Source organism: Mus caroli, chromosome 16, assembly GCF_900094665.2.
Source record: "Mus caroli chromosome 16, CAROLI_EIJ_v1.1, whole genome shotgun sequence".
NCBI lineage: Eukaryota > Metazoa > Chordata > Mammalia > Rodentia > Muridae > Mus > Mus caroli.
In genome coordinates this window covers 35,228,889-35,252,794 of record NC_034585.1, presented here as the reverse complement: position 1 = coordinate 35,252,794, position 23,906 = coordinate 35,228,889, and the positions used below count along the sequence as shown (strand labels likewise).

At 40.5% G+C, this 23,906-nt stretch overlaps 1 protein-coding gene and 1 non-coding gene across 3 annotated transcripts in view; both read right to left on the bottom strand.

The window, feature by feature from the left end:
• Gsk3b (glycogen synthase kinase 3 beta) overlaps window positions 1-23,906 on the bottom strand; it is a 152,504-nt gene that overhangs the window by 63,022 nt on the left and 65,576 nt on the right. For both annotated transcript variants that reach the window (XM_021184609.2, XM_029470640.1), the window contains exon 3: window positions 7,544-7,627. In XM_021184609.2, coding sequence (XP_021040268.1) covers window positions 7,544-7,627 — 84 coding nt within the window. The remainder of the gene's footprint in view (window positions 1-7,543; window positions 7,628-23,906) is intronic.
• Window positions 20,408-20,539, bottom strand: LOC115029628. The gene has a single exon (XR_003835194.1). It is a non-coding gene; the product is annotated as a small nucleolar RNA SNORA17 (small nucleolar RNA).

Sequence of the window (23,906 nt, the reverse complement as noted above, 5' to 3'; positions counted from 1 at the left end):
AGTCTTCCTGTTTAGCCTAGGATCTCCTTGAACTCCTGATCTTTCTGCCTTAGCCTCCTGAGTGCTAAAAGGGTGTGGGTGTGGGTTAGCATGTAATTTGTGGTTATACCAAGATAATTACACATTAAAAAACTAAAAAAAAAAAAAAAAAAAAAAAAAAAAAAAAAAACTTAAAAAGCAAGAATTGGAAAAGAACAAAGACCTTAGAAATGATTCTGTATCTGAGACTGCCATGTATGAGGTCTTAGGATTTCTATTGCTTTGATAAAATACCATGACTAAATGCAACTTGGGGAGTAAGAGTTTGCTCCACATAGGGAAGTGAGTGCAGGAACTCAAAGCAGGAAACTGATGCACAGACCGTGGAAGGATGCTGCCTACTGGCTCATATGACCTGTTCTGCCTGCTCTCTTACAAAACAAGAACCACTTGGCCAGGGCTGAAACCACTCACAGTGGGCTGGGCCCTCTCACATCAATCATTAATTAAGAAGACTTGCCTATAGGCCAATCTTATGGACATTTTCTCAATGGAGACCCTCTTCCCTAATGCCTCTAGCTTGTGTCAAGCTGACCTAAAATTAACCAACACATATGGTTACTAACTATAAAAAAAACTGAGTAAATTTTACTCTCAGGAGAGTGATTTTTCTCAATAACAAAGCTTATAACATTGTCACATTCCTTGTGGCAGTTATAATTAACTTTTTTTTAAAAGAAAAAAATAACATCCTCAGAAAACTTTAAAGATCATAATACTTTAAAAGAAAGTAAGTATTGATGTTATTTCCTTGATCCTACATTAAAATATTTTGGTATGCTCTATAATGTATAAGTAAGTGCTACTCCTTTGTGGTGCTTGCTTCTTAAATATGATGCACCCACGGCCACTAGTGTTTAGTCTATGCCCCAGTACTACAGCCTGGAGCCATGACAACTGGAAGCTTCTATTTCACTCAGCTTTTAGACCTAACAGTAATTTCTCACAGCTGTCCAAGAGCAAGTGTAGAAAGTCACTAAAAGGCCAGGAAGACAAGGGAAGAAAAGAGGCCGATTCAAAATCTCAAACGATGAACACTCAACTTATAAAGTAATTTGGTGCATGGAAACTATCCTAAGGACATACAGCAAATGAAAAAAATCAGTTAAGAGACTTTGCTAGCATGGGTAAGACACCTAGGATGTGGTACCAGAGCCACAATGCACCGTTGACTAGGTACAGCACTGTAAATCCAGAGCAGCAGCAAGGAAAAAAAAAAAAAAAAAAAAACATGCTGCTGAGCACCACATAGTGGTAAGCGCATCAATTCACCAGGGTGTAATGTTCCACACGTATTCCAGCAAAGACAGAGCCACAAATGGACAGACGCATCGTTGATGTAAAGCAAAGGAGGATGGGCTCCTTGGCAACTGCCGGAAACGGCCCTTCACCCTAACAGCAATTACACACTCTTCTCCCAGAAAGCACACGAGATTAGACATGACCAACTACAGGAAGTCACACGACAATTTCAGTAAGTTTAAAACCATGTGGAATATCTTCTCCAGCCACAATGGACACTAGCACCACAGACAGGAGGAGGCTGGGGAGATGGCTTGGCTGCTAAGGAAGGCACTGCCACTAAGTCTGACGACCTGAGTTCAATCCTGAAACACAGGGTAGAAGGAGAACTGACTCCCACAAGTTGTCCTCTGATCTCTACACTCATGCTGTGGTGCATGCACAAACACACTCTCTCTCTCTCTCTCTCCCTCTCTCTCTCTCAAACAGATATGAGGAAAACTGGAGAACCTACAAACATGTGGAAATTAATCTAATCCCGACAAGGAGTGAATGAGAAAGGAAACTAAGTGGCAGAAATTTTATACTACAGAAATGAAAAAATACTTGAGATTTAACTGTGAACAAAAATGCCACATACTTAAACTTTATGGGATGCATCAAGTGCAGTATGCAGACTACACAGTCTAAAAAAAAAAAAAAAAAAAAGATTTCAGGGGAGAGTGCCGGCTCAGTGGATAAAGTGCTTGCCAAGCAAGCTTGAGGAACTGAGTTCAGGTCCCTAGCACCCACATAAAAGCTAAGCAAGACTAGATGAACTTAACATCAATGTTGACAGAGGGGTCATGAGGATCCCAGGGACTTGCTGCTCAGTCAGCCTAGCCCAAAAGGCAAACCCTGGGCTCAGTGAGCAACCCTGCCTTAAAAAACACAATTGTGGCCCCCATACCTGAGCACACAGGCAAGCACACACATGCTTAGCACACACACGTGAACGATGACCTCACTGGGAATAGTTACTCATCCTTAGAACCCGAGCACTCAGGAGGCTGAGGCAGGAAGACTGCTGTCAGTTCCAGGCTAGCCTGAGCTATAGGATAAGACATCTCTAAGAAAAAACTAAATATAAAAGAGAGAAAAAGAAGAGAGAGAGAGAGAGAGAGAGAGAGAGAGAGAGAGAGAGAGAGAGAGAAAGGAGGGGGAGGAGCAAGAAGGTGAGAGGAGATGAGGAGAGAAAAAGAGGTCTCATAGGGATTACAGCTCAGTGTAGTAGGAACAGGTGCATGCACAAAGGAACACACACACACACACACACACACACACACACCACAGCACCCTTGCATAAAGATCGTAACAACAACAACTTGAGACTTTGGGGGAAAGAAACAAGTATAAAGCTGAGAAAAAATATTCAAACATTTAAGCAGAGACAACATAGAGAATAGAAAACTATAGTACTAACAAAAAGAGAAGCTGAGCTTGGGAAAGGGTGCATGTGCATACATGTGCAGTGTATGGAAACTGGGACTGCCTTGGGAATTGCTCCTTAGGGCCAGTCACAGGGTCTTTCACTGGCACTCATATGCATAAAATTAAATACATTTTCAAAAATAATATAAAATAAATCTAACTTCAAATAATAAATATCATCCATACTGAGCTCTATTTTAGCACTTGGATTTTTTAATCATGTGTGCATGTGTGCGTTGTGTGTGTATATACATGCGTGTGAGCACTCATAGGCCAGAGACTGTCTCTAGCCCACAATGCTGGGCTTAAGAAATGGGTAGGTTGGTTTTTATAAGGATACTATGGATTTGAACTCAGATTCTACAGCTTTCAGAAGCACAGCAAGAACCCTTACCCACTGAGTCATGGCCCCAGCCTAGTCACTCCATTTCCTAAGAATATCTAGAAGGCTTTCCATACATCATCTACAAAACTAACTAAACACTGACTTGACTATACTAAGTGTCAAAGAAACAAAACCGAGTAAGATCTAGGAATGCTTTTGAGAATGACAATGAAGTAAAAAGATATAGCTTTTTAAAATTGTGGTAAAATTCAAGAAAATACCATTTAAAAGTATATGCAAGATTTTTAGGTAAACTTGGGGAGGTTATAAAGGCAGAAAGGAAAGAAGTCGTGAGTTACCTGCTGAACTGAAATAAACAAGTGGGAATCTATGAGAAGAAGAGCAGAGATGCAGAGTGTAAGGAACACCACAGAACAGCAGCGAGAAGACACCATGAAAGCCTTTGTACAACAGAAACGATGGTGCACTGAGAGAAGTGTGCTTGGGCCAGACTGGAACACAGGCAGCCTTGACAAAGAAAAGGTGAGGTAAGTTCAGTTAGGGCAGAGATACTCAAGATCTTGGGCTGGAGAGCTGGCTCAATGGTTAAGAACGCTTGCTGCTCCTGTTCCAGGGGACTCCAACATCCCTTCTGACCTCTATAGGTACCTGGTATGCACACGGTTCTCATACATACATGTAGAAAAAAATGCATAAAAAGTAGTAAATATAAAAAAATAAGGAGACCTTTAAGTCATGCTAAGAAATCTAGAATTTACCTTTTAAGCAAGAGAAGCAACACCATCAGAAAGCAACCTCCCGCTGTTTTACACCAGGAACAGTTGCACTTTTCACCTCCATAGTCATGAACTATTATCATCTTGCCAAGAACAGACACTCAATTCTCAACACAATGACCCATACAACTCTTTGCAATTAATGATAGCAAAAATAAGATAACTATGGATCTGTTTTAAGTGATTGTTTAGGGACAGAGAAGAGGTATACAATAAAAGAAGAGAAATCAATAAGTTTTCAGATGCTACTTGTAAACTCTCTAATAAAACTAACAGTAGTGGTGTCCAGTAAGTATCTAATATGTTTTAGCTATCATTATCTTTACTACTTCTACAACTATCATTGCCATACAACTGCCGCTGTTCAACCCCATCATCACTAAGCTATTTTAAATGTTACCTTTCTATTGCACATCCTATGCTGAATAATATGAAATCTTTTATACTCTGGATTCAGACTCCCTAGGTTGCACTCCCAAAGCCCATTTAGTAGCTGTATAAATCTGAGGTAACTTACATACTATTATCTCAGTGTGGTTTGCAGCTGTACATGAAGATAAAAATAGTATTCTTCACAGAGGGTACGTACCATACAGTATGAGTTATGAACAACAAGTGCAAGGCTCATGATACGATCTAATGACAGCAAGTACTCTATGAATTCATACCATTACTAAATACAGTAATTTATTAAGTGGTAAATCAACATGTGGGGTTCATAGTTCAATGCTATCAGTAATGGATGAACATTAAAAGTGTTCCTTATAAAACCTCAAATGTTAAAGGTAGGAGGTAGACTTATAAAACTGAGTAACGTGCCCAGAAGCATGGTGCTACTACATGCCAGAACTGCAAAGCTAACCCACCTTCCAGCTACAAAGCAGGCCATCCACTTTATTTCCAAGTGGTCATACCCTTCATTTTCTGAATGGATTACTGTCACATGTCACCTTTAATGTTTCCCTCCCCAAATCCAGGGTAAACAGGCATATTTAAGCTTAGCGTAATTCTGCCCAATCCCAACACTACATAAAGTTACATAAAAGTGAAGAATGAAAACAATTTGACATCATTCTATTTTAAAAGTCTTCTTATATAAGCAGAAGGGAAAGTTTTTCTCTTCACTCAAACAACCTATGACGTGAAGTTTTTCTTTTTTTAATTTATTTATTTATGTTATGTATGTGAATACTCTGTCACTATCTTTAACACACAAGAAGAGGGCCTCGGATCCCATTATAGATGGTTGTGAGCCACCATGTGGTTACTGGGCATTGAACTCAGGACCTCTGGAAGAGCAGTCACATGAAGTATTTTTACATGCAAGATAACTTAAGAGAAAACAATTTAGATAGAACCTGGGATTCCTGAGGCAGAATGTGGCTTTATAATATAACCTGGATCATGAAGTCCTGTGGAGTGAGCATAGTTAAGGACAGGCAAACGTCTGTTTCCACAGAAGGGCTATTTTGTGGTTCATTTATTCTATCACAATTCTTCATAAAATTTCATGAGGATGTTTTCTACAGCTAAATACTAAAGTGGTGGGGAAAAAAAATCACTATTCTGTAGATTTGAAATTCACAAAATTATTAAGTCTAAAATTTCCAAGCCCCCTAAATTCCCATTGTTATCTAATCAAGGGAAGGCACTACGACTCCAAATGAGAGCTCCTAAAACTTACAGGGTGAGCTACAATATGTTAGTTACAACATGCTTCAGTTACTACAGCAAGCAATAATTCCAGCAGGAATGCTCACAATCCTGATTCTAGTTACAACAGCTAGCTAGCACTGCCCTAGTTACAAGCAGAGAGTTGATTGCCTAAAGGGAAAGTCTTTAAAGCTGTAATCAGGGGGCTAGAGCCTTGGTTCGTAGAGACAGTCCTGGCTGACAAAGCCCAGAGTGGGCACTGGAGAGCTGACAGTGAGTTAAGGGCACTGGCTGCTCTTCCAGAAGACCCAGCATTTTTGTGGTTCCAGACCTGATATCCTCTTCCGGCCTCCACCAGTACTGCACACCCTGGTGCACAGGCACACATATGCAAAACACTCACACACAGTAAAATACAAAATCTCAAAAAGAAAAAGAAAAAAAAAGTTTAAGCCAAGACTGATAGGATACTAAGAAAGAATAAGAAATATCCAAGCCAGGCAGGGAATCTGCACAAGGACTTAGAGAGAACTGGAAAAGGGGGTAGGGGTGGAGGAAGGGGCAAGCAAAACAGGGCAAAACCTAACAAGAGAAAAGTCTAGAGACCTATGAAATTGAATTCATATAGATTCAAGAGGTGCTGTGGGGGTGGGGGTGGGGAGGCTACAGAGCGACAGAAACCAGAGTCTAGAAGAAAAGGAATAGAAATATTCCAAACCAATAAGTATCTTTTTTACTTTGCTCAAAAGGTGAGATATATATTACTTTTAGTAGAGACAGATTTATTGCTATTCTGATAACTTCCATTAGAAGGCTTCCTGCATCTACAAGAGCAGTCATGGTAAACAGAAAACTAAAGGCAGGAGCAAGGAGGGAGAAATTCCCCTCTGCAGCATAAACAGAATAGCCAGTCAGCTTTCAGTCAGAATGATGGATCCCTCCTGTGAAACCAAAATCTGAAAAGCCACTCAGTACCCTGCAGGCCTCTCTCTCTCTCTCTCTGCCCTTTCATTTCCAAGTTAAATGTGTTAACATTTACAAAGCATTAAAATAAGGCCTGGTACATGGGGACTATATTTATTAAAGTAACTACAATACAATGTTTAGAGAATTTTAGAGGATGCATTTGCAAATGAATCTATATGTTATCTAGTAGATCACCAAAGATGTAATTTTGACCTTTATTCTTCTCTCCAGAGTACTACAATGTCTACCATCTAATAATAAAGAAATCACAAGGATACAAAAATCCCATTATAAAAACGCTGTGGATATGGGAGATACTCTATAGTCTTATTTGGGAAGGGACAGGAAAAAGAAAAGACATGCCAGAATAAACACTAATGGGCAGTTTGCTAGATTAAGAGAGATGAAAAGTAGGTAGTACCAACCAGTCGCTCTAGAAACAAAACTCCACCACATGCTTTGAGAGTTTATAATTCCTAACATAAAATCTTAAAAGTAAAAAGAACTAAGATACAAGTGTTAATACTAGATCAATTTGCTAATTATGGTGATTAAAATGCTATAATAATAATTATAGATCTGTAGACATAAACATCACAAACACAAGCTAAGTACCTTCTTGTATTATAGGTCTGAGGTAAGAATAATAGTTAAGGACACCTACATAAAGTTTAGTGAAAATTGTTATACTAGAAGCTTTCTGTAAAGTCAAAAGGAAACGTGAGCCTAACAACATTAGCCATTACAAGTATAAAATCTGAAGTCAAGCTTTAACTGCGGGCTCTGGACACTTGAACTAAGGTAGGCCCTCCAGTTGGAGTAACAAGAGCTGTGAAGCTGCCTCCCTGGCCTCCCCAGGAAGATCTCTTAAAGTTCATTCTTCTCATTGACATTTCCACGCTACCATCAACCGTGTATCTTGGGTTCAGAATCCTGGTTTGTGCTTTGAATTCTCCCAATCAGTTAGCAAAGCTAGTTGATGGAGGAACGGGGAGGGGGAGGGGGTTATTCCCACGAGGAGAACAGTCAGCTCATGCGCTCTCACACCTACCTTCTCGCCACTCGAGTAGAAGAAATACCGCAGTCGCACTATGTTACAGTGGTCTAGCTTTCTCATGATCTGGAGCTCTCGGTTCTGCAAAGGAAGCACAGGAAATATTTAAGGATAACAGCTCCTCACCATAATGATCAAGGTACTTCTAAAATAATGTTAAGCACAGAGACTGTGGCTGCATCATTAAGTAGGGGAGTAGGGGGAGAAAGGTAAGTTCAGAGAGAAAGACAGTGTGGGAAAACAGGAGTAACAAACACCTCACCAACCATGGTAAGAAACTCGATTTCACTTTAAATGTAAACGGAAGTCAACGGAGATTTTGACAGGTGAAGTTAGGATCTGACTTACCATTCTGAAAGAGAGTTCTAAAAATTGAACAGAATAAGTTTGAATAATAGGGGGCAAGAGGAACCATGGATAATGGAATTGTAAATGAAGAAAGAAAAGATTATTATCTTAGAACCAAAAAAGAGCTTTGAAATGTGGTCATTTATATCAAAAGTTGCTAAAAGATTAAGATAAAAACCGTAAAAATCAACAATCTGGCTAATGTAAGATGTCAATTTCAGAACAACAATGAAGACACAGACTCATGAGGATGAACTAAGTAGGCGTGGGAGGTGCAGGGAGAGATGAGGCAGGTTCAGCAAGTTCCAGCTACAGAAGGATGACAGGTCAGGAAACCCACTCTCCCAGACACCTGTACAGTACATGCCTCAGAGAGCCAAGGTCACCTCAGGCAACGCAAAGGCACCCTGACACGTGTTTGAATGTATTTTCCAAATCACACATACATAAGTACCCAAAAAAAGGGACCTTTATAACTACAGTGCTAAACATAATCTCTCCTGAATAACATGATTAACTGATCCACGAAATTAATTTTACTGCAGAATTAAAAGGCTAATTACTATGGGAAGAAACTTAGACTAGAGTCAGGTTAAGAGATTAATAAAATAAAACACAATGCTCTAAAATAGTCCGTGAGTTTATTTTAAAGAGATGGCACAGTGGTTAGGAGACCTTGAAGTACTCACACAGGACCCAGGTTTGGTTCCCAGCACCCATATGGTTCCAAGGGATCCAGTGCCATCTGACCTTCATGGGCATCAAATATGCACATACTAATTTAGGCAAAACACTCATATTAAGAAAATAAAAATAAATAAGTCTTTAAAAAAATCATACTCTAGAGTTGCTATAATATAAAAAAACATTTCATTTAAAATGTAAAAAAATAAATAAATAAATGACAGAAAAGTTGACACTCACATAGAAAACATTGATTCTTGATAGCTGAAGCTAGTGCATTAGCAGTGACTATAAAATAGCTACTATAATCATAACGTGTAATGTTATAAATGTATTGACTTATTTTCCTTTTTTTAAAAAAAAAGGTTTATTTAATTATATGTAAGCACACTGTAGCTGTCTTCAGACATCCCAGAAGAGGGCATCAGATCTCATTACAGATGGTTGTGAGCCACCATGTGGTTGCTGGGATTTGAACTCATGACCTTCAGAAGAGCAGTCGGCGCTCTTAACCCCTGAGCCATCTCTCCAGCCCGACTTATTTTCATTTTATCAAAAGATAAAATAGATGCCATAGAACATAAATGTTGCATCAAACAATAATGGCACAAAGGAAGGGAAATTAAGCTATATTTGAGCTACAATTTACTAGAACTAATACAATAGTAACTTGAAATAGATTGTCATAAAGTTAGGTGCCAAGTGTAATCCCCAGAACAACCACTAAAGAATCAGCCGAGAGACACAACTCTAGGTGTGCCTGTCAGGAGACAGAGTTGTTTAAGAGATGGGGAGGACAAGTGCCACCACGTTGGCTAGCATCCTAGACTGCGGAACTAATACAAGAGTAACAAAGCGCCACCATCCAACTCTTTCTGCTTCCTGGTTGTGGGCACAATGCACACAGGTGCCCCCATACCTAAAACAGCTCTGGCCACCATATTTTCCCACCACAATAGACTATACTTTCAACCCCCCCGCCCCCAGATATTTAATCATAGCAATGAAAAAGCTAGTAGAGTGTACTAAAACGTTTTTGCTCAGATTGGGCTCATCAGTTCTTCTTTATGAAGGGGGCTGTGTTCCCTTGAGGCCCTAGCCCTTGGTAAGGAGCTACTGACAGTTAATGGTGGCTGAAGGAAGGCCTGGCACTCTGGAGCACAGCGAACTCTTCTGCTACTGCAGTTAACAATCTTCACGCACGCTCATGGAGCAGCGGGCAACACACGGCGTGAAAATAAGAGTGGGGCTCGCTGGGAAGAAAGAAGGGTTGTGGGAAGGGGCAGAGTGAGATAGAGTAAGGGGGCAGGTGCCACGCACTCTGGTCAAGTCAGCTTGACAGGCCGAGAGGCCTGGAAGCCACTCACGAGGCAGAGAGTTTCACGGAAACTCACCTCCTGGAGTCTGGAGTTCTCTTTAACCCATACATTAATATTCCATTCCTGAGTTAGTCTGGTGTATGGATCCAACGTGCTCTCTTTTAGTATTATCTTATAAGTGCCTTTTAAGATTGAATTCTGACATAGCTAAGCCTTCACCAGTGTTCCAACGTCCTAGAAAGTCCTTGAGCAGACCATGGGCTTGGAATTCAGTAAGAATGTTGTCTATTCAGTGACATTCAGAATTGCCTCTGGTATTACACTATCACTTTGAATAAAAGCTAAGTCACTGCCCTACACAGGAATTTACCACCATCTAGGAAGAAGGAAGTTTGAGACCTAAGGAGGAACCAGAGTAGATACTTAGAACTATAGATAGCTGAGTTACACCCATACACGTATTTACAATGGCCTAGGGGGAAGGTGGACTATACAAGACTAAAATTGAAACTATGGCAAGGGCACGAAGTCCTTGACCCTGGCTTCTAAGATTAAGTGGACCTTAGGTGGAGCTCTTTTTGATCCCAGTTGTTAACCATGAATTCTATCCCAGGTGGTTCCTGTTAGACCTTGGTGTTTGAATTCCTCTGTTTTGTGTAAGAATCCAGTAACCTCTTTGTACCTTGCTGGTGTGTCACCCAACTTCCCTATTTTCTTCTCTATAAAAAGTTTGATGCTCGATTTGACAAATTACATTCAGATTCTACACAACCTCTCCTGTGTGCATCTGTCTGTCATTCCCTCCGATGCTTTACCCACCTGCCCCAGAGACCTGTTCCACACAGACAAAGGGATCCAGAGGGTCTGTGGCAGGCAGGAGTGTAAAATTCACTAGAATTTATAACATTCACTTGTGGAATGGTCAGAAATAGGGAAAAGGTGTTTGTTAAAGACAAAGAAGTCAGTCAATACACGTTCTAGAAGGGAGGGCAAAACCAACATGAGAAAGAGACTAAGTAAAATCCTTATATGAAACTGCGCAAATTATGAATGAATTAAGTTAATAATCAAAAGGCAGAGATTGCCAAACTCGATTTTTATGCTGTTTTTCTAGACAGGGTCTCCCTAGTAGCCCTGGCTGTTCTGGAACTTGCTCTGTGGACCAGAAATTAAAAGTGTGCACTACCACCATCTGATTCAAATTGGATTTTATTTTTATGTTCTAAATACAATCCTGTATATAGGAGATACAATTTAGGTGGAAACACACAGGTCATTTCAAAATAAAAGAAAACAAACAAACTATACCCTAAGGAACACTGGAGTGCCGACATTATTTCCTGCCAGTGGAACTCCCTTTGTAATACGGCTTCTTATCCATATTCCATCCACACCTTGAGTGTGTGTTCCACACTATACCCAAATCTTGCTGCCTATCTCAGAGTATCAGTGCTCCCTGCTCCCTGACCTTTTCCTACTCACACACCTACCTCTTCTTAAACTGCTACTACCCGTTCCCATTCCCTCATCCTCAGCTGTCCCAGCACACAGTAAACTCTCCTTAGACCATTTAAAAATATTTTCAAGTTATTTGAAGTTTCGCAGTGTTATTACAAGCATGGGTCAATGCTGTTATACACATGTATCCCAAAGCTTACAGAACTCAGGTATTAGATTGCAATGACAAAGACAACACATACCCCCATCTAATCAACTTAGTACAAATTCCTTAAGAGCAAAAACTGAACTTGCTATCTTTGTTGACCAACTAGCATTGAGAAGGGAATAGGGAGGGAAGACAAGTAGACTCTTATATACAAAATAAAGACCTGTAATTGTAATGGACACATAACAAGCTAGCTACTGAAGATATAAGAAATACCATACTAATGAGAAAACCTGATGAAGACATTTCAAAAATTGCTTTTCTTCTTTTTAATAAAAAAATAAACATTAAAATACATATATCTCTAAAAGGACTGCTATCGTTTAGATATCTATTCCCTGTAAGACATATATGTTAAAGTCTTGTTCCACAGCTAGTGAATCCAATCACTGAGTTACTTAGTACTAAGGGTTCTGGACTCATCAGTGCACAGACCCTTCATGGATTCACAGTATGTGTGGGATGGGTCTAGCTGGAGAAAGGAGTTCTCTAGAAGTATATCCTGCAAAAGTGGACTTGTCTCTAGTCCCTTCCTGTGTGAGCATCTCTGCTCTACTACACTCTTGTGCTGAATTATCAAGTCAGGGGACTAAAACCATAGAGTCAGCTAACCTGGACTGAACCTGCTAAGAAATTATAAGCCAAAAAGTCTTTCCTAACTTTAAGTAATTTCTGTCAGGTGTTTTTGTTGCCGTAACAAAGTTTTGTTACGACAACAAAAACTAACAAATAGACATAAAGGGTTTCATTCCCTTTTACCATACCTGATACCTTATACTAGGGAGGGAGAGTTGGCTGGTTTGTGTCTGAAAGCTAAGTCATAGAGCCTTAGATTACCAGAAGGGTGCTTTAGGAACCATTATGTAAAACTTGGAGAAAGTTAACTTTTAGGTGAGAAACAACCAGCAAGCTTCAAGCTGTGGGTGTAAAGTAGGCAGCATACATCTGTCTATCATCTTTTCCTCTTCACCAAAGTTTGTTCTGCCGGGAAACTTTATCCTTCATCACAGAGAACTCTGCTGCTACTGTAAAACAGGATTCACCTCAAGGACTTTGTTTTCAAGACCACCTTCCCTAAATATAACTTCTGTAAAAAATTAATGTTATCCAAAGAGATGAATCACTTTAATCTCTAATTTTTTAAAAAATTCCATAGTAAAATCGGATATTCCCCAAATACTCTACAAATGGCTTCTAAGAAGAAAATCTCAAAATAACTTCAGGTATACAACAAATATTTTCAACTCAACTACACTTCAAAACTTAATGCTTTGGTCTGCAAAATGATATGCTAATAAGTGAACTCACCAAAACTTCCAATACAATTTTTTTTTAATCACTAACAAACTGCTGTATTCACATACACACACAGAAGTGTGGTGATCTGAATGAGAATGGCCCTCAGGGGCTCCTGTGTGACCACTCACGCGGTCGCTAGTTGGAGAAACTGTTGTGTGTATCTTTTGCTACCCCATTTTAAACCCCAGGTGGACTGTGCTACCAGCCCCCGCCCAGAGAATATTGGATCCATGGACACACACATGTTGCTCAATTCAACCTGCCTTATGGCTCAATTGCTGGGCACCTCCAATCTACTGCACCTAGTGTGCCCTTCCCAGTACTACCAGCTCAGCATCTTACATCTACCCTCAACTTCAGTTACTCAGCCACTTTCAGTCCTAGCTCAACATCCCAACCTCCTGCCTGGAGAAGAGGCTCATGGCCCAGTATTTCACATGGCTGGTTGGCTTTTCTCTCTCCAAAGCTGTATCTACTGGCTGGGGAGGAGGAGAGGGTACGGGGGNGGGGGGTGGGGGGTGAGGGGGTGGGGAGTCCCGCCTACACTTTGGCCCACTACATCTTTACTGATAGATCAAGAATCAATTGGGAAATATGACCTTAGCATCAGAACCACCCCTACAGAAACTCTCTGGGAAGATTTAGGAGGTGTGGCCTTGTTGGAGGATGTGTGGCACTTGAAGGTGGGCTCTGAGGCTTCAGAATCCCATGCTATTCCTGGCTAGCTTTCTCTCCACCTTGTGCTTGTGGACACTATGCCTGCCTTCTGCCATGTTCCCACTATGATGATCATGGATGGACTCTATCTCTCTGAACATGTAAGCTCCAAATAAATTCTTTCTTCTATGAGTTGCCTTGGTCATGGTGTCTCATCACAGAAATAGAAGAGTAACTAAAACAAGGAGAGGAAAAAAAAAACCAACAACAACCTGCTGGGCGTGGTGGCACACGCCTTTAATCCTAGCACTCGGAAGGCAGAGGCAAGTGGATTTCTGAGTTCGAGGCCAGCCTGGTCTAGAATGTGAGTTCCAGGACAGCCAGGGCTATACAGAGAAACCCTGTCTCGAACACCCCCCCCCCAAAAAAAAAAAAAAAAGCAAACAAACAAAAAAACCCAACGTGCTTGTTACTTTGTAAAGGTCTGCAAACCTGTCAGGAAAAAAAAATGACTTATATTCAAAGATAAAAAATTTTGCAAGCCATGAAGGAAGAACCACTGATGTGTTCTGAGTAGCAGATTTAATTTGGGGAATACTATTGACTATGAAAGAACTTTTTAAGGGATGAGGGGAAGAAAGAAAACCAAGACTATAGAGAAGGAAACACTCAAAATGGGATGGGAACCAAGGTATGAGAGGCAGACTAAACAACAGGTGAGTGGAATGTGCAGATCTCTCGGGCTCCTTACTACATGGCTATTAACACAGTAGCAGGGACCCCTGGCCTAGAAAGTTCTTTGGGAGACAGGGAGGTTAGTTTAGCTTGGTACATGTTCACCTGAAGGAGCGGACACTGAAGGTGAAAGGTGCAGAGTGGAGCCTGCATGTGTTCACTCCCTCCTCAACAAGAGGGCTCCTGAAGTCACTGTGGGACATAAAATGTATATAGAGAAAGAAAAGATGCCAGACTTGCCTGGACTCCTAATTAGAAAACAGCAGCAAAAATAAGCACCACCTAAACAGTGGTGTCACATTATCCTCCACCCCATAACCTTGTAAGGTTTTGAGGCCTATTTATACATAGGTCATAAGTAAAGAGCAAAAAAATGAAAAGAAGTTGTAAGACAAAAGCCACAAAAGTAACACCCTAGAACAAGAGAGGACAAGTGTTTCTATGAAGGACCGGAGAGTAAATGTTTCAGACTGGCAAACCATGTGGACTTTGCTGCAACTACTCAACTGTATGGCAACGCTGTAAAAATAGCCATTAACAAAATTAAAAAGATCATGCCCATGTTCTAATAAAACTTTATTGTTTATTTAAAAAAAAACCTAGAAGAAGGTCCAGTATATCATTGCTCTAGAAAACAAAGAAAAATTTCTGATAATCATATTTACCTATCACCCCCACCCCCTCATACACACAGAATGAACTTTGTAGATTAATTTAATCACTAGTAATCTAAGAATTTATAATATTTTCCTTTAATGCTACTATAACCAGTACATAGAATATCAAATTATAAATTATAAAGGAACCAACTGTGTGACAAAAAGTAGAGAACTTATATTTCTTATCAGCTGTAATAGATTAAAGACCCAAATGAAGTTCTTGAAAGTTTATTTCAGATGCCTTATTAGCATATAGGTAAATGCTATCTTGAATGCATTCCTTAAACCCTGTGTCTATAAAAGTCAATATAACAATTATTAGCAATAGTGATGATGATACCAATGACTACAGAATATTGAAAATGTACTGACTGACTATATATATTCATATATATATTCATATATACTATGTTAGCAGCTTTATCTTTTTAATTTAAACCTTTCATGTTGGCAACATCATTATTCTCATTGTAAAGAGTCTTTTAAGTATAGAAGGGTTCAGAAAGATACTACTAGGGCTAGAGAATTGGCTCAGCAGTTAAGAGCATCGGCTGCTCTTCCAGAGGACCCAGGTTCAATTCCCAGCAACCACATGGCAGCTTACAACTGTAATTCCAGTTACCATGGATTTGACTCCCTCACACAGATTTACATGCAAGTCAAACACCAATGCACATTTTAAAAATATTACTTAAAAAAGACGCTAGCAAACATCAGAGGCAAAAATTCATTTTTTAAAAAATTTAATTAAACAGGTGTGTTAGAACTCATGCTCTGACTATAACAATGGAATATAACCCATTCTGGCCTTCATATTACTATTTGACTTAGAGACACAACAATAATAAAGCAGACTTCAGTGCTCAGAGTTTATCATTCAAAATAAGACAAGTAGGCACACAGATGCCATACAACAGAATATGGGGCATGCAATTGAAAGGGTTTTATTAAAATAGTGAGAATTCAAAAAGTATCTTTTAGAAACATGCACCTGGAGAAAATATGGATCATTTTACATGAAAGGATACAAAATTTCATTAACCCTTAGGTAAGTCTCAGCCCCACTCTGGGACCACTGACATGCTAAGTATACAAAAAACTTACAGCTAGCTCCTCAGAAGAAACTGAGAAAGTTTCTATACATCTCTAGAATAGCATTGACCTACAATCTCAGACTGCTGCAGACTAGACCACAGACAGTGTGACAATCCTCCTCCTCCTCCTTCAATGCTCTCTCCCCTGCTCCCTTTCTCCTCTTGGTTTTCATCCTTTACATTTCTCAGTTCTTTTCAACTATCTCTGTTATCCTGTGCAGTCTGCAGCTTTAAAGCTGTGACTCCCAACTGGGTATCACCGAGCCAGACCTCTCCAGTGAACTATCTACTTAACAGTTTCCTTTTTAGATTGTGTCATGTCATTAGCAAATTCCTGACTGCCTTTAAACCTGCTGCACCCACAGTCTTCCCATTTCATGTGCAGGCAATTGCACGCCTCCAGGTACCTAAGTAATCCTTGCAGTATTGATTCGGTTTTCTCTCTGGCCTCACATTCCACCAGTTGGCTCTACCTCCAAACATACACAGCATTCCAGTAATGACAATCTTGTGCATTTGTTCCCTAACAATGAAATTCATATTTATACAAAAAGCTACTCAGAAACACAAACTAATGTGAACAGCCACCAAGTATCCTTTATGGGAGAAAATGTATAAAACAAGTTATGGTACATCTATACACACTATGATTCTCAACAACATAGCTAAATCTCTAGAAAAATATTAGATTAAAAAATAATCCCCAAAGTTATAATCACTATAAGTGATTCTTTTATGTAACAATCTTATACTCCTTTAATATTCTTTTAAGATGTGTTTACTCTATGTGAAGGGGTGCTTTGCTCCATCTATGTCTGTATACCATGTGTACACCTAACACCTGTAGAAGCCAGAAGAGGATGACAGATCCTCTAAAAGTGGGAGGATGGACAGTAGTGAACCACCACGTGGGTGCTGGCAACAGAACCCAGGTCCTACCATCTCTTCAGATGATAGGATAAAGTTTTTGTTGCTGTGGGTATTTTGAGTGTTAAGGGAGGGATGACAGGGAAAGATAATGCTTCCAATCCTGACTGTAGTAAAGATATAAACCAACACTTAAAATAAAGATATTCAAAGGGTCATGGGGAAAGGTACTTGCTACCAAGCTGGAGAACCTAAATTTGATCCCTGAGCTCACATGATAGTTAAGAACCTACTCCTGAAAGTTCTCTGACCTATACACCCACTGGACTTGTGCATGCCCACACACATGCACAACAAATTTCTTATAACTGCAAAAGTTACTAATCTAGTCCCCCCCCCCACCCCCACTTCAGGTGTTTCCTCAAATGCTACATTCTTACCCTATCTTAAATCACAACCTCAACAGCTCCAGCATCCCTTTATCCAAGTCTTTGCCTCATTCTTTATCAGAATAACATATTACACCTTATTTGTATTTATTCATTAAAGTCCAGCTCTCCCCAATAAACTCTGAAATACCATATTTTGGGGATATTTTAGTGTTATAGAACTTAGATCTTACATAACAATATCAACTCACATCAATACAAATCAGTACTATGTATTTAGATGAATGATAAAGTACAACACATTTTATTGCAGGAAATGTCACTGCCAGTATGAAAATACTGGCTGGGCAACCAGAGTGAGGTGGCTGGGCAAATGACATCCCCTCAGGAAACAGTGATTAATGCTGTTCTCCCTCCCATAGAGCAAGTCCTCCCTGCCTTGATTACCCAATCTAGAACCCTTCACTGGCATGTCCAGGTCTGTCTCCTGCATGATTACAGACAACACTAAAGCAACAAGAGACCCTCAAGTGGCATGCTAGTAACGTTACACCTCCAAGAATAATCAAATGAATGAGTTACTATCTCTGAATTCTTTTACTGATAGACACTCAAGTAGAGACAATTAGTTTTAATATCTTAGCTTTGTTTAATATCTTAGCTTTGTTAAATTTGAAGAACTCCTCCGAAGTGGAAACTTGAGGGTTCTTTGGAAAGTCATTTTGGATGGTGCAAACATGTGAAGGAATGTGTCATTAAAATGGACAGAAGTGTGAAAGGCTAAGGCAGACTCGTGAAGGAACAATTTCACTGAAGCAGACATAGGAGAGAGGACTGAAAGGACATGTGATGAAGGATTCTTGCTAATGACCCGCATGTATTGGTCCGCTTTACATTTTGTAGTTGAGCTGCATTGGTCGGAACTACTTAGAGAAAAATGGGCCAAAAAAAAATCTTCTCGTGGTGTGCTGCAGTTTCTTGCTGCTTCCACAAGACTAGGGCTGACTGGCAGAGTGATGTCAGCTGAGACAGATGCAAGTGCTGAGGCAAGACACATGCTGAAGCAAGACCCGTGGAGAACAATGTTTAGAGAGTATGAAAGAACTCCACAGACAATGACAGGGGCTGAGCTAGGCTTACTGGTACAGGAATCTACCCGTCCTTTCAAAACTGATCCCTACCAAAATCCAACAAACCAATCACAAAAAAAACAGGTTTCCTTCTCCAGATGGATGTATCAGTTTCCAAGCTAAGTGAAAAATGAGGGTATTTATCATCACTAGTAATAAATGCTAAAATTTTACCTTGGCGAGAAAAATATATTCTAAACGAATATATTGTAAAGGAATATTGAAAATTCAGGACTGATAATTATGCTATGTAAATTACTTTAAGTTTCATTTTTAAAATTTTATTGGTTCTTTGTGAATTTCACATCATGCACCCCAATCCCACTCATCTCCCCCCAACACTCCCAAACTCACCCTCCACCCTTGCAACCTCCCTACAACTGAGAAAAAAAATCTCCCTGTGGAAGCTGTAGCGTGTCCCACAGTACACCCTTTTGTCCACACTTCTATGCCTGCACATGTTCATTACAATGACTCATTGGTCTGGTACAAGTCCTCTGGCTTCTACTACTCTATCAATACTGGAAGCTCACTGGGACTCCTCTCAGATATCCTGTGGATGCTCTGTGTCATCGAGATAGGCTTTGGATTTGTAGAACCAGCCCCTTTGTACACTCTAGCAGTTCATCAATGGGGTAGATTTTGAAGTGGGCCAATTCAAAGCCCTGGATCTGGGCCTGAGAGGTGTCTGACCTGGTCAGGCCACCGGCTCTCATGCTTTGCAGTCCCACAAACTGGCCCAGCTCTACCTTGCTGCCCAGGCGAGGTGCAGGGTCAGCTCTCCCAAGAATTGCATCCAGTGAGGGACATGGCCAGTTCTACTCTCAGAATTCCAGGGCCAGCTCTCCAAAATGTCTGCCAAAAATGAGGGAGGGGAAGGAAGGTGTCTCTCCCTCCTCTTCAACACCACCATCCAACAGGCAAGAGGCAGGGCTGGCTCTTACACTCTCAGACCCATAACCCCAGAAACCCTGGTCAGCTCTGCTGTGCTGCCCAAGTGAGGTGCAGAGGATGCTCTTCTGAGTGCTACTGCTGGTGAAGGACAGAGCCAGCTCTTCTGTTCCCACCTGCTGTAATGGTGAAGAGAGAGGCAGGGAGGGGAGGTATTTTTCCCTCATCTAAGCCACCACAGGGAGATGAGTGGTAGGGCCAGCTCTCCCATGAATGCATGTATCCTCAGGCCCAGCTCACCTGCTGCTCCTGCGATATGTAGGGCTGCTCTTCTGAGTACTGCAGCTGGCTAGAGTCAGGGTCAGGGATCCTGCACTCATACCTCTAGAGCCAGCTCTCCCACAATGCCCAGGTAGGAAAGGGGCCAGTTCTGCATAGCCCTTGGACATCAACAAGGCTATGAATGGCACCACAGACCAGGGATGTCTGCCTGGCTTTTGGTGGCAACAGACTGCTGCTCCTAGATGTGGCCTCCAGTGGCAGCAAAGGCCAGGTCCCGACCATGATCTCAGGTGGCATTACTGTCTACTCACACAAGGCTGCTCCTCACTACACATAATTGTCCTGCTTCTCTTTGTTGTGACCACATTCCTTATTTCTCTTTCTCTTCCATTTCTCAACCACTCACTTGCTCCTTTTAGTAGCGCCTGGATTCTCTGAGTGTCTGAGGTCATCTCGGAAGTGGCCTCAGGAGTGCTAGGTCCTGCTTGTGCATTATGGGACCAGGCAGGGATCATCTCAAGCATGGTCTGTACTTCCAGGCCAATGTGACACAAGACTGGGGTTCATTCTCAAACTAGCCCCATCGGGCTCCCATGGCACCAGTCTGATGCTCATCTGAGACTCACTCCTCTCGCGGCCTACCCAAGTGGCCGTCTGTCTTGAGCTCACTCATACCTGGGACCTATGGCCCCAGGCAGAGCTCTTCTAGTCTCCAACTTGCTTATCCTGGGCGCCCTTCCAGGTCTGCCTGGCACAGGAGTAGTGGTTGTCTCAGGCTCGCTCCCCATCCCAGCCCTCTGGCACCAGACTGGTAGTGGTTTCAGACTCACTGTTTTCAGGGACTGTTAGGCTACTAATCATTCAGATGTTCACAGGTCAGAACACTGAGCGTAGACATAGCCTCTTTCCTCTCTGCCACCTACTGACACACATGTGACACAGCAGCCACACCTGCAACGCCTCTAGGGGCAGGATGTAAATTACTTTTAATTCTGGCCCAAAAATTTAAGATGAAAGTATTAGTAATTAAAACAAAAAATATTAATGGATATACAATATATCAAGAAGTAAAATATGACACTAATAATATAAAACTATATAGAATTTTCGCATGCAATAGAACTTAGCAACTTATATGGTTCTATTCAAATGTAGTTACCACATACATTAATGGGCATACAACATACTCAGATGTAAAATATGACATCAATAATACAAAGTATATGGAATTCTCATATGCAATAGAAGTTATCAGCTTAAGTGGTTCTTTGCAAATGCAGAATGATCACATCCACAAGCCACAAAACAATAAAGAATTATCAAATTGTAAACACAAGACCAGAATATCCTTTAGAATAAAATCACCAATCTAAAGCACAGGGTCAATGATGAACAAGCAAAGCAAGACTCAATTACTCATAGGCAGTGTCTGTGAGACTCACCACAAGCTAAAGCAAACGTAGAAGAAACTCAAAGTGAGAAGATAGAAAGGATATTTTCCATGGTAACCAGAAGAGCGATAGGATGGCATATTAGCTGAAATAAATTTTAAGTCAAAAACCAACAAAAGAAAAAAGGACAGTGATAGAAAACTGAATCCAACTGAAATCCATCCAATATCACGGCATCTACATATATAAACTGACAAATCTTAAAGAACAATATGGTAATAGACTTTAATATCTCCACTTTCAGTAATGAGGACATAATCCATACAGATGTATCAGTAAAGAAATAAACACAAAAACATTTGAGGGGACAGTAAGATGGCTCAGTGGATAAAGACACTTGCCATGCAGACCTGGAGAGCTGAGTTCATCTCCAGAACTTATAGAACAGAAGGAGAAAATCAACTCCTGAGAACTGTCCTCTGACTTCCACACAGGCACCACAGCACGCCTGCATACGCACACATACACACAAAAATACTAAAACTTAATAAAGTGGACCTACCAGACATACAACCCCTACATTTTAATGTTACATAATATTTTCAAGTACCCATAGAACTATGGGAAGGACAGATCACATACATGCAAAGTCACATGAAAAGTTTTAACAAATTAATCAAGACAAATATTGAATCTAGCATATTTTATAGCTGCAATGAAGTAAAAGCAAACAAAATTAGAGATACACAAAATATGTCTATATGAAATATAGATACTCTGGTTTTTGTGAGCAAAACTCATATGCTATTTATGTGGGGACAAAGAAAGACAGTGAAGCATCACTCACTGTGATGAGTTTAATTTAGAACTAAAAAACCTAGCAGACAATAGCAAGTGTTTTCAAGTTAAGTGCAGACAGAAATTACAGTCCTCATAACATTATTATGGGACTTTAAAGTGGTATGCTATTTAGGAAAAAACGGTTACCATTCCCTTAAGATTTCAATCACAGAATCACCATGTAACCCAGAAATTCCACTCCCAGATATGTGTTTGTGTGTGTGTGTGTGCGTGTGTGTGCGCGCACGCGTCTGTGTGTGTAAATGAAAAACAAATGTCTGAACAATAACGATAAACAAAGAGTCATAGTGATATTACTTCCTATAACCAAAAAATATAGTCAACAAAGATATAATCTGAGCATTAAGAAAACATAACAAACTCTAACACCATTTGACCATAAAACACAATTCAATATTAAGAACCTACTGTTCTAAAAGATGCACCCTCCTGAACAGCAGTACCAATGTTGTGGTCCTGGCACTAGGGCATGCTGATGTATAAATCAAACAAGCATTACTTAGGATAGGCAAAGATGAACAGAGAAGATGGATTAAAAGCAGCCTCCATGAGATGCAGTAAGTAAAACCTAAGGAACAAAAGATAGACTCTCATTCAAAGACAGGAAGAACACAGGAAATAAAAAGTCAACTGAAAAGCCTGGAGAAAGAAATAGGATAGGGACTAGAGGTCACCTATAGCTTCTGTTTCCAGAGGTTCCAATGGCGCCTTCTGGACTCAAGGGCACCAATGTATGTGGTACAGAGACTTACACACACATGCAAAACCCACCCACTCTTCCTTCCTTCCTTCCTTCCTTCCTTCTTTCCTTCCTTCCTTCCTTCCTTCCTTCCTTTTAAAGAATGCCTACTAGTGGTGGCCCATGCCTTTAGTCCCAGCACCCAGGATGCAGAGACAGGCAGACCTCTATCCCAAATACTACCTGATGGGATAATCATACCAAAGATGCACAAAGAGCAACTTAAAAACACAGATGAATAAAACAAGAAACTGTGACTCTTTATAACTTAATGACCACAAAAAAAGACAGGGTAATGGTTAAAATATTGATTAATTCAAAGAATATAAAAAGACAGACTGAAGAAATTAGGAAATTCATTCATTCAAATCCTGACTAAGAAAAGCCAGCAAAATAAGAGAGAGAGAGAATTGGCAAAGAAATTAACATTGCGGGAGTTTCCCCCCCAAGCACTGTTAAAATACGAATTATCCAATACAGGAATTAAACATTAACATGCAAAATTACTACTAATACACTAGACCAAGCAGAATATCAAAGACTGAAAATAAAGTTAAAAAAAAAAAAAACTACATTCAGACATTAGCAAAGGAAAATAGTAAGCATGCCCAAAATACTTCAGAACTGTTACGTTAACATGTAATAACTAAACCCATGGGTAGGAGGAGGGACTGGGAAAAATTCTAAATGTACAAAATTTCCCAAAATCTAAGCATAAAAGGCAGTAGAATTCTGAACATATATATGTACCCAAAGAAGAATTTCTTCACATTACTATAAAAATGCTAAGACCAGAGAAGCAAGAAATATCACTCAAAGCTGTAATAAAGAATTTACAAGCCAGTCGTGGTGGCACACGCCTTTAATCCCAGCACTCGGGAGGCAGAGGCAGGCGGATTTCTGAGTTCGAGGCCAGCCTGGTCTACAAAGTGAGTTCCAGGACAGCCAGGGCTATACAGAGAAAGCCTGTCTCGAAAAACCAAAAAAAAAAAAAAAAAAGAATTTACAGCAGCAAACCTGTCCAACTAACGCCAAAACTCTTAGTAACCCCTAAAGGTAAGGAAGCGTGGGAGGATGCGTTTTAGACCCTGTGAGCAACAGCAGACTGACTTGGGTGGCAAAGTTGTAATATTTTTAATATGTACTTTCCGATTTCATTGTGTCGCACCGCACTTTTGCAGGCCGGCTGGCCCACTACTAAGAACTTGAGCGCGATGAGAAGGACGGACTCCTCCCTCCATCTCTTATTGTTTGGATCTTTTGAGACAGAATTTCTCTGTGTAGCCCCAGCTGTCCCGGAAGTCACTCTGTAGACGAGTCTGGCCTCACACTCAAGAGATCCGCCTGCC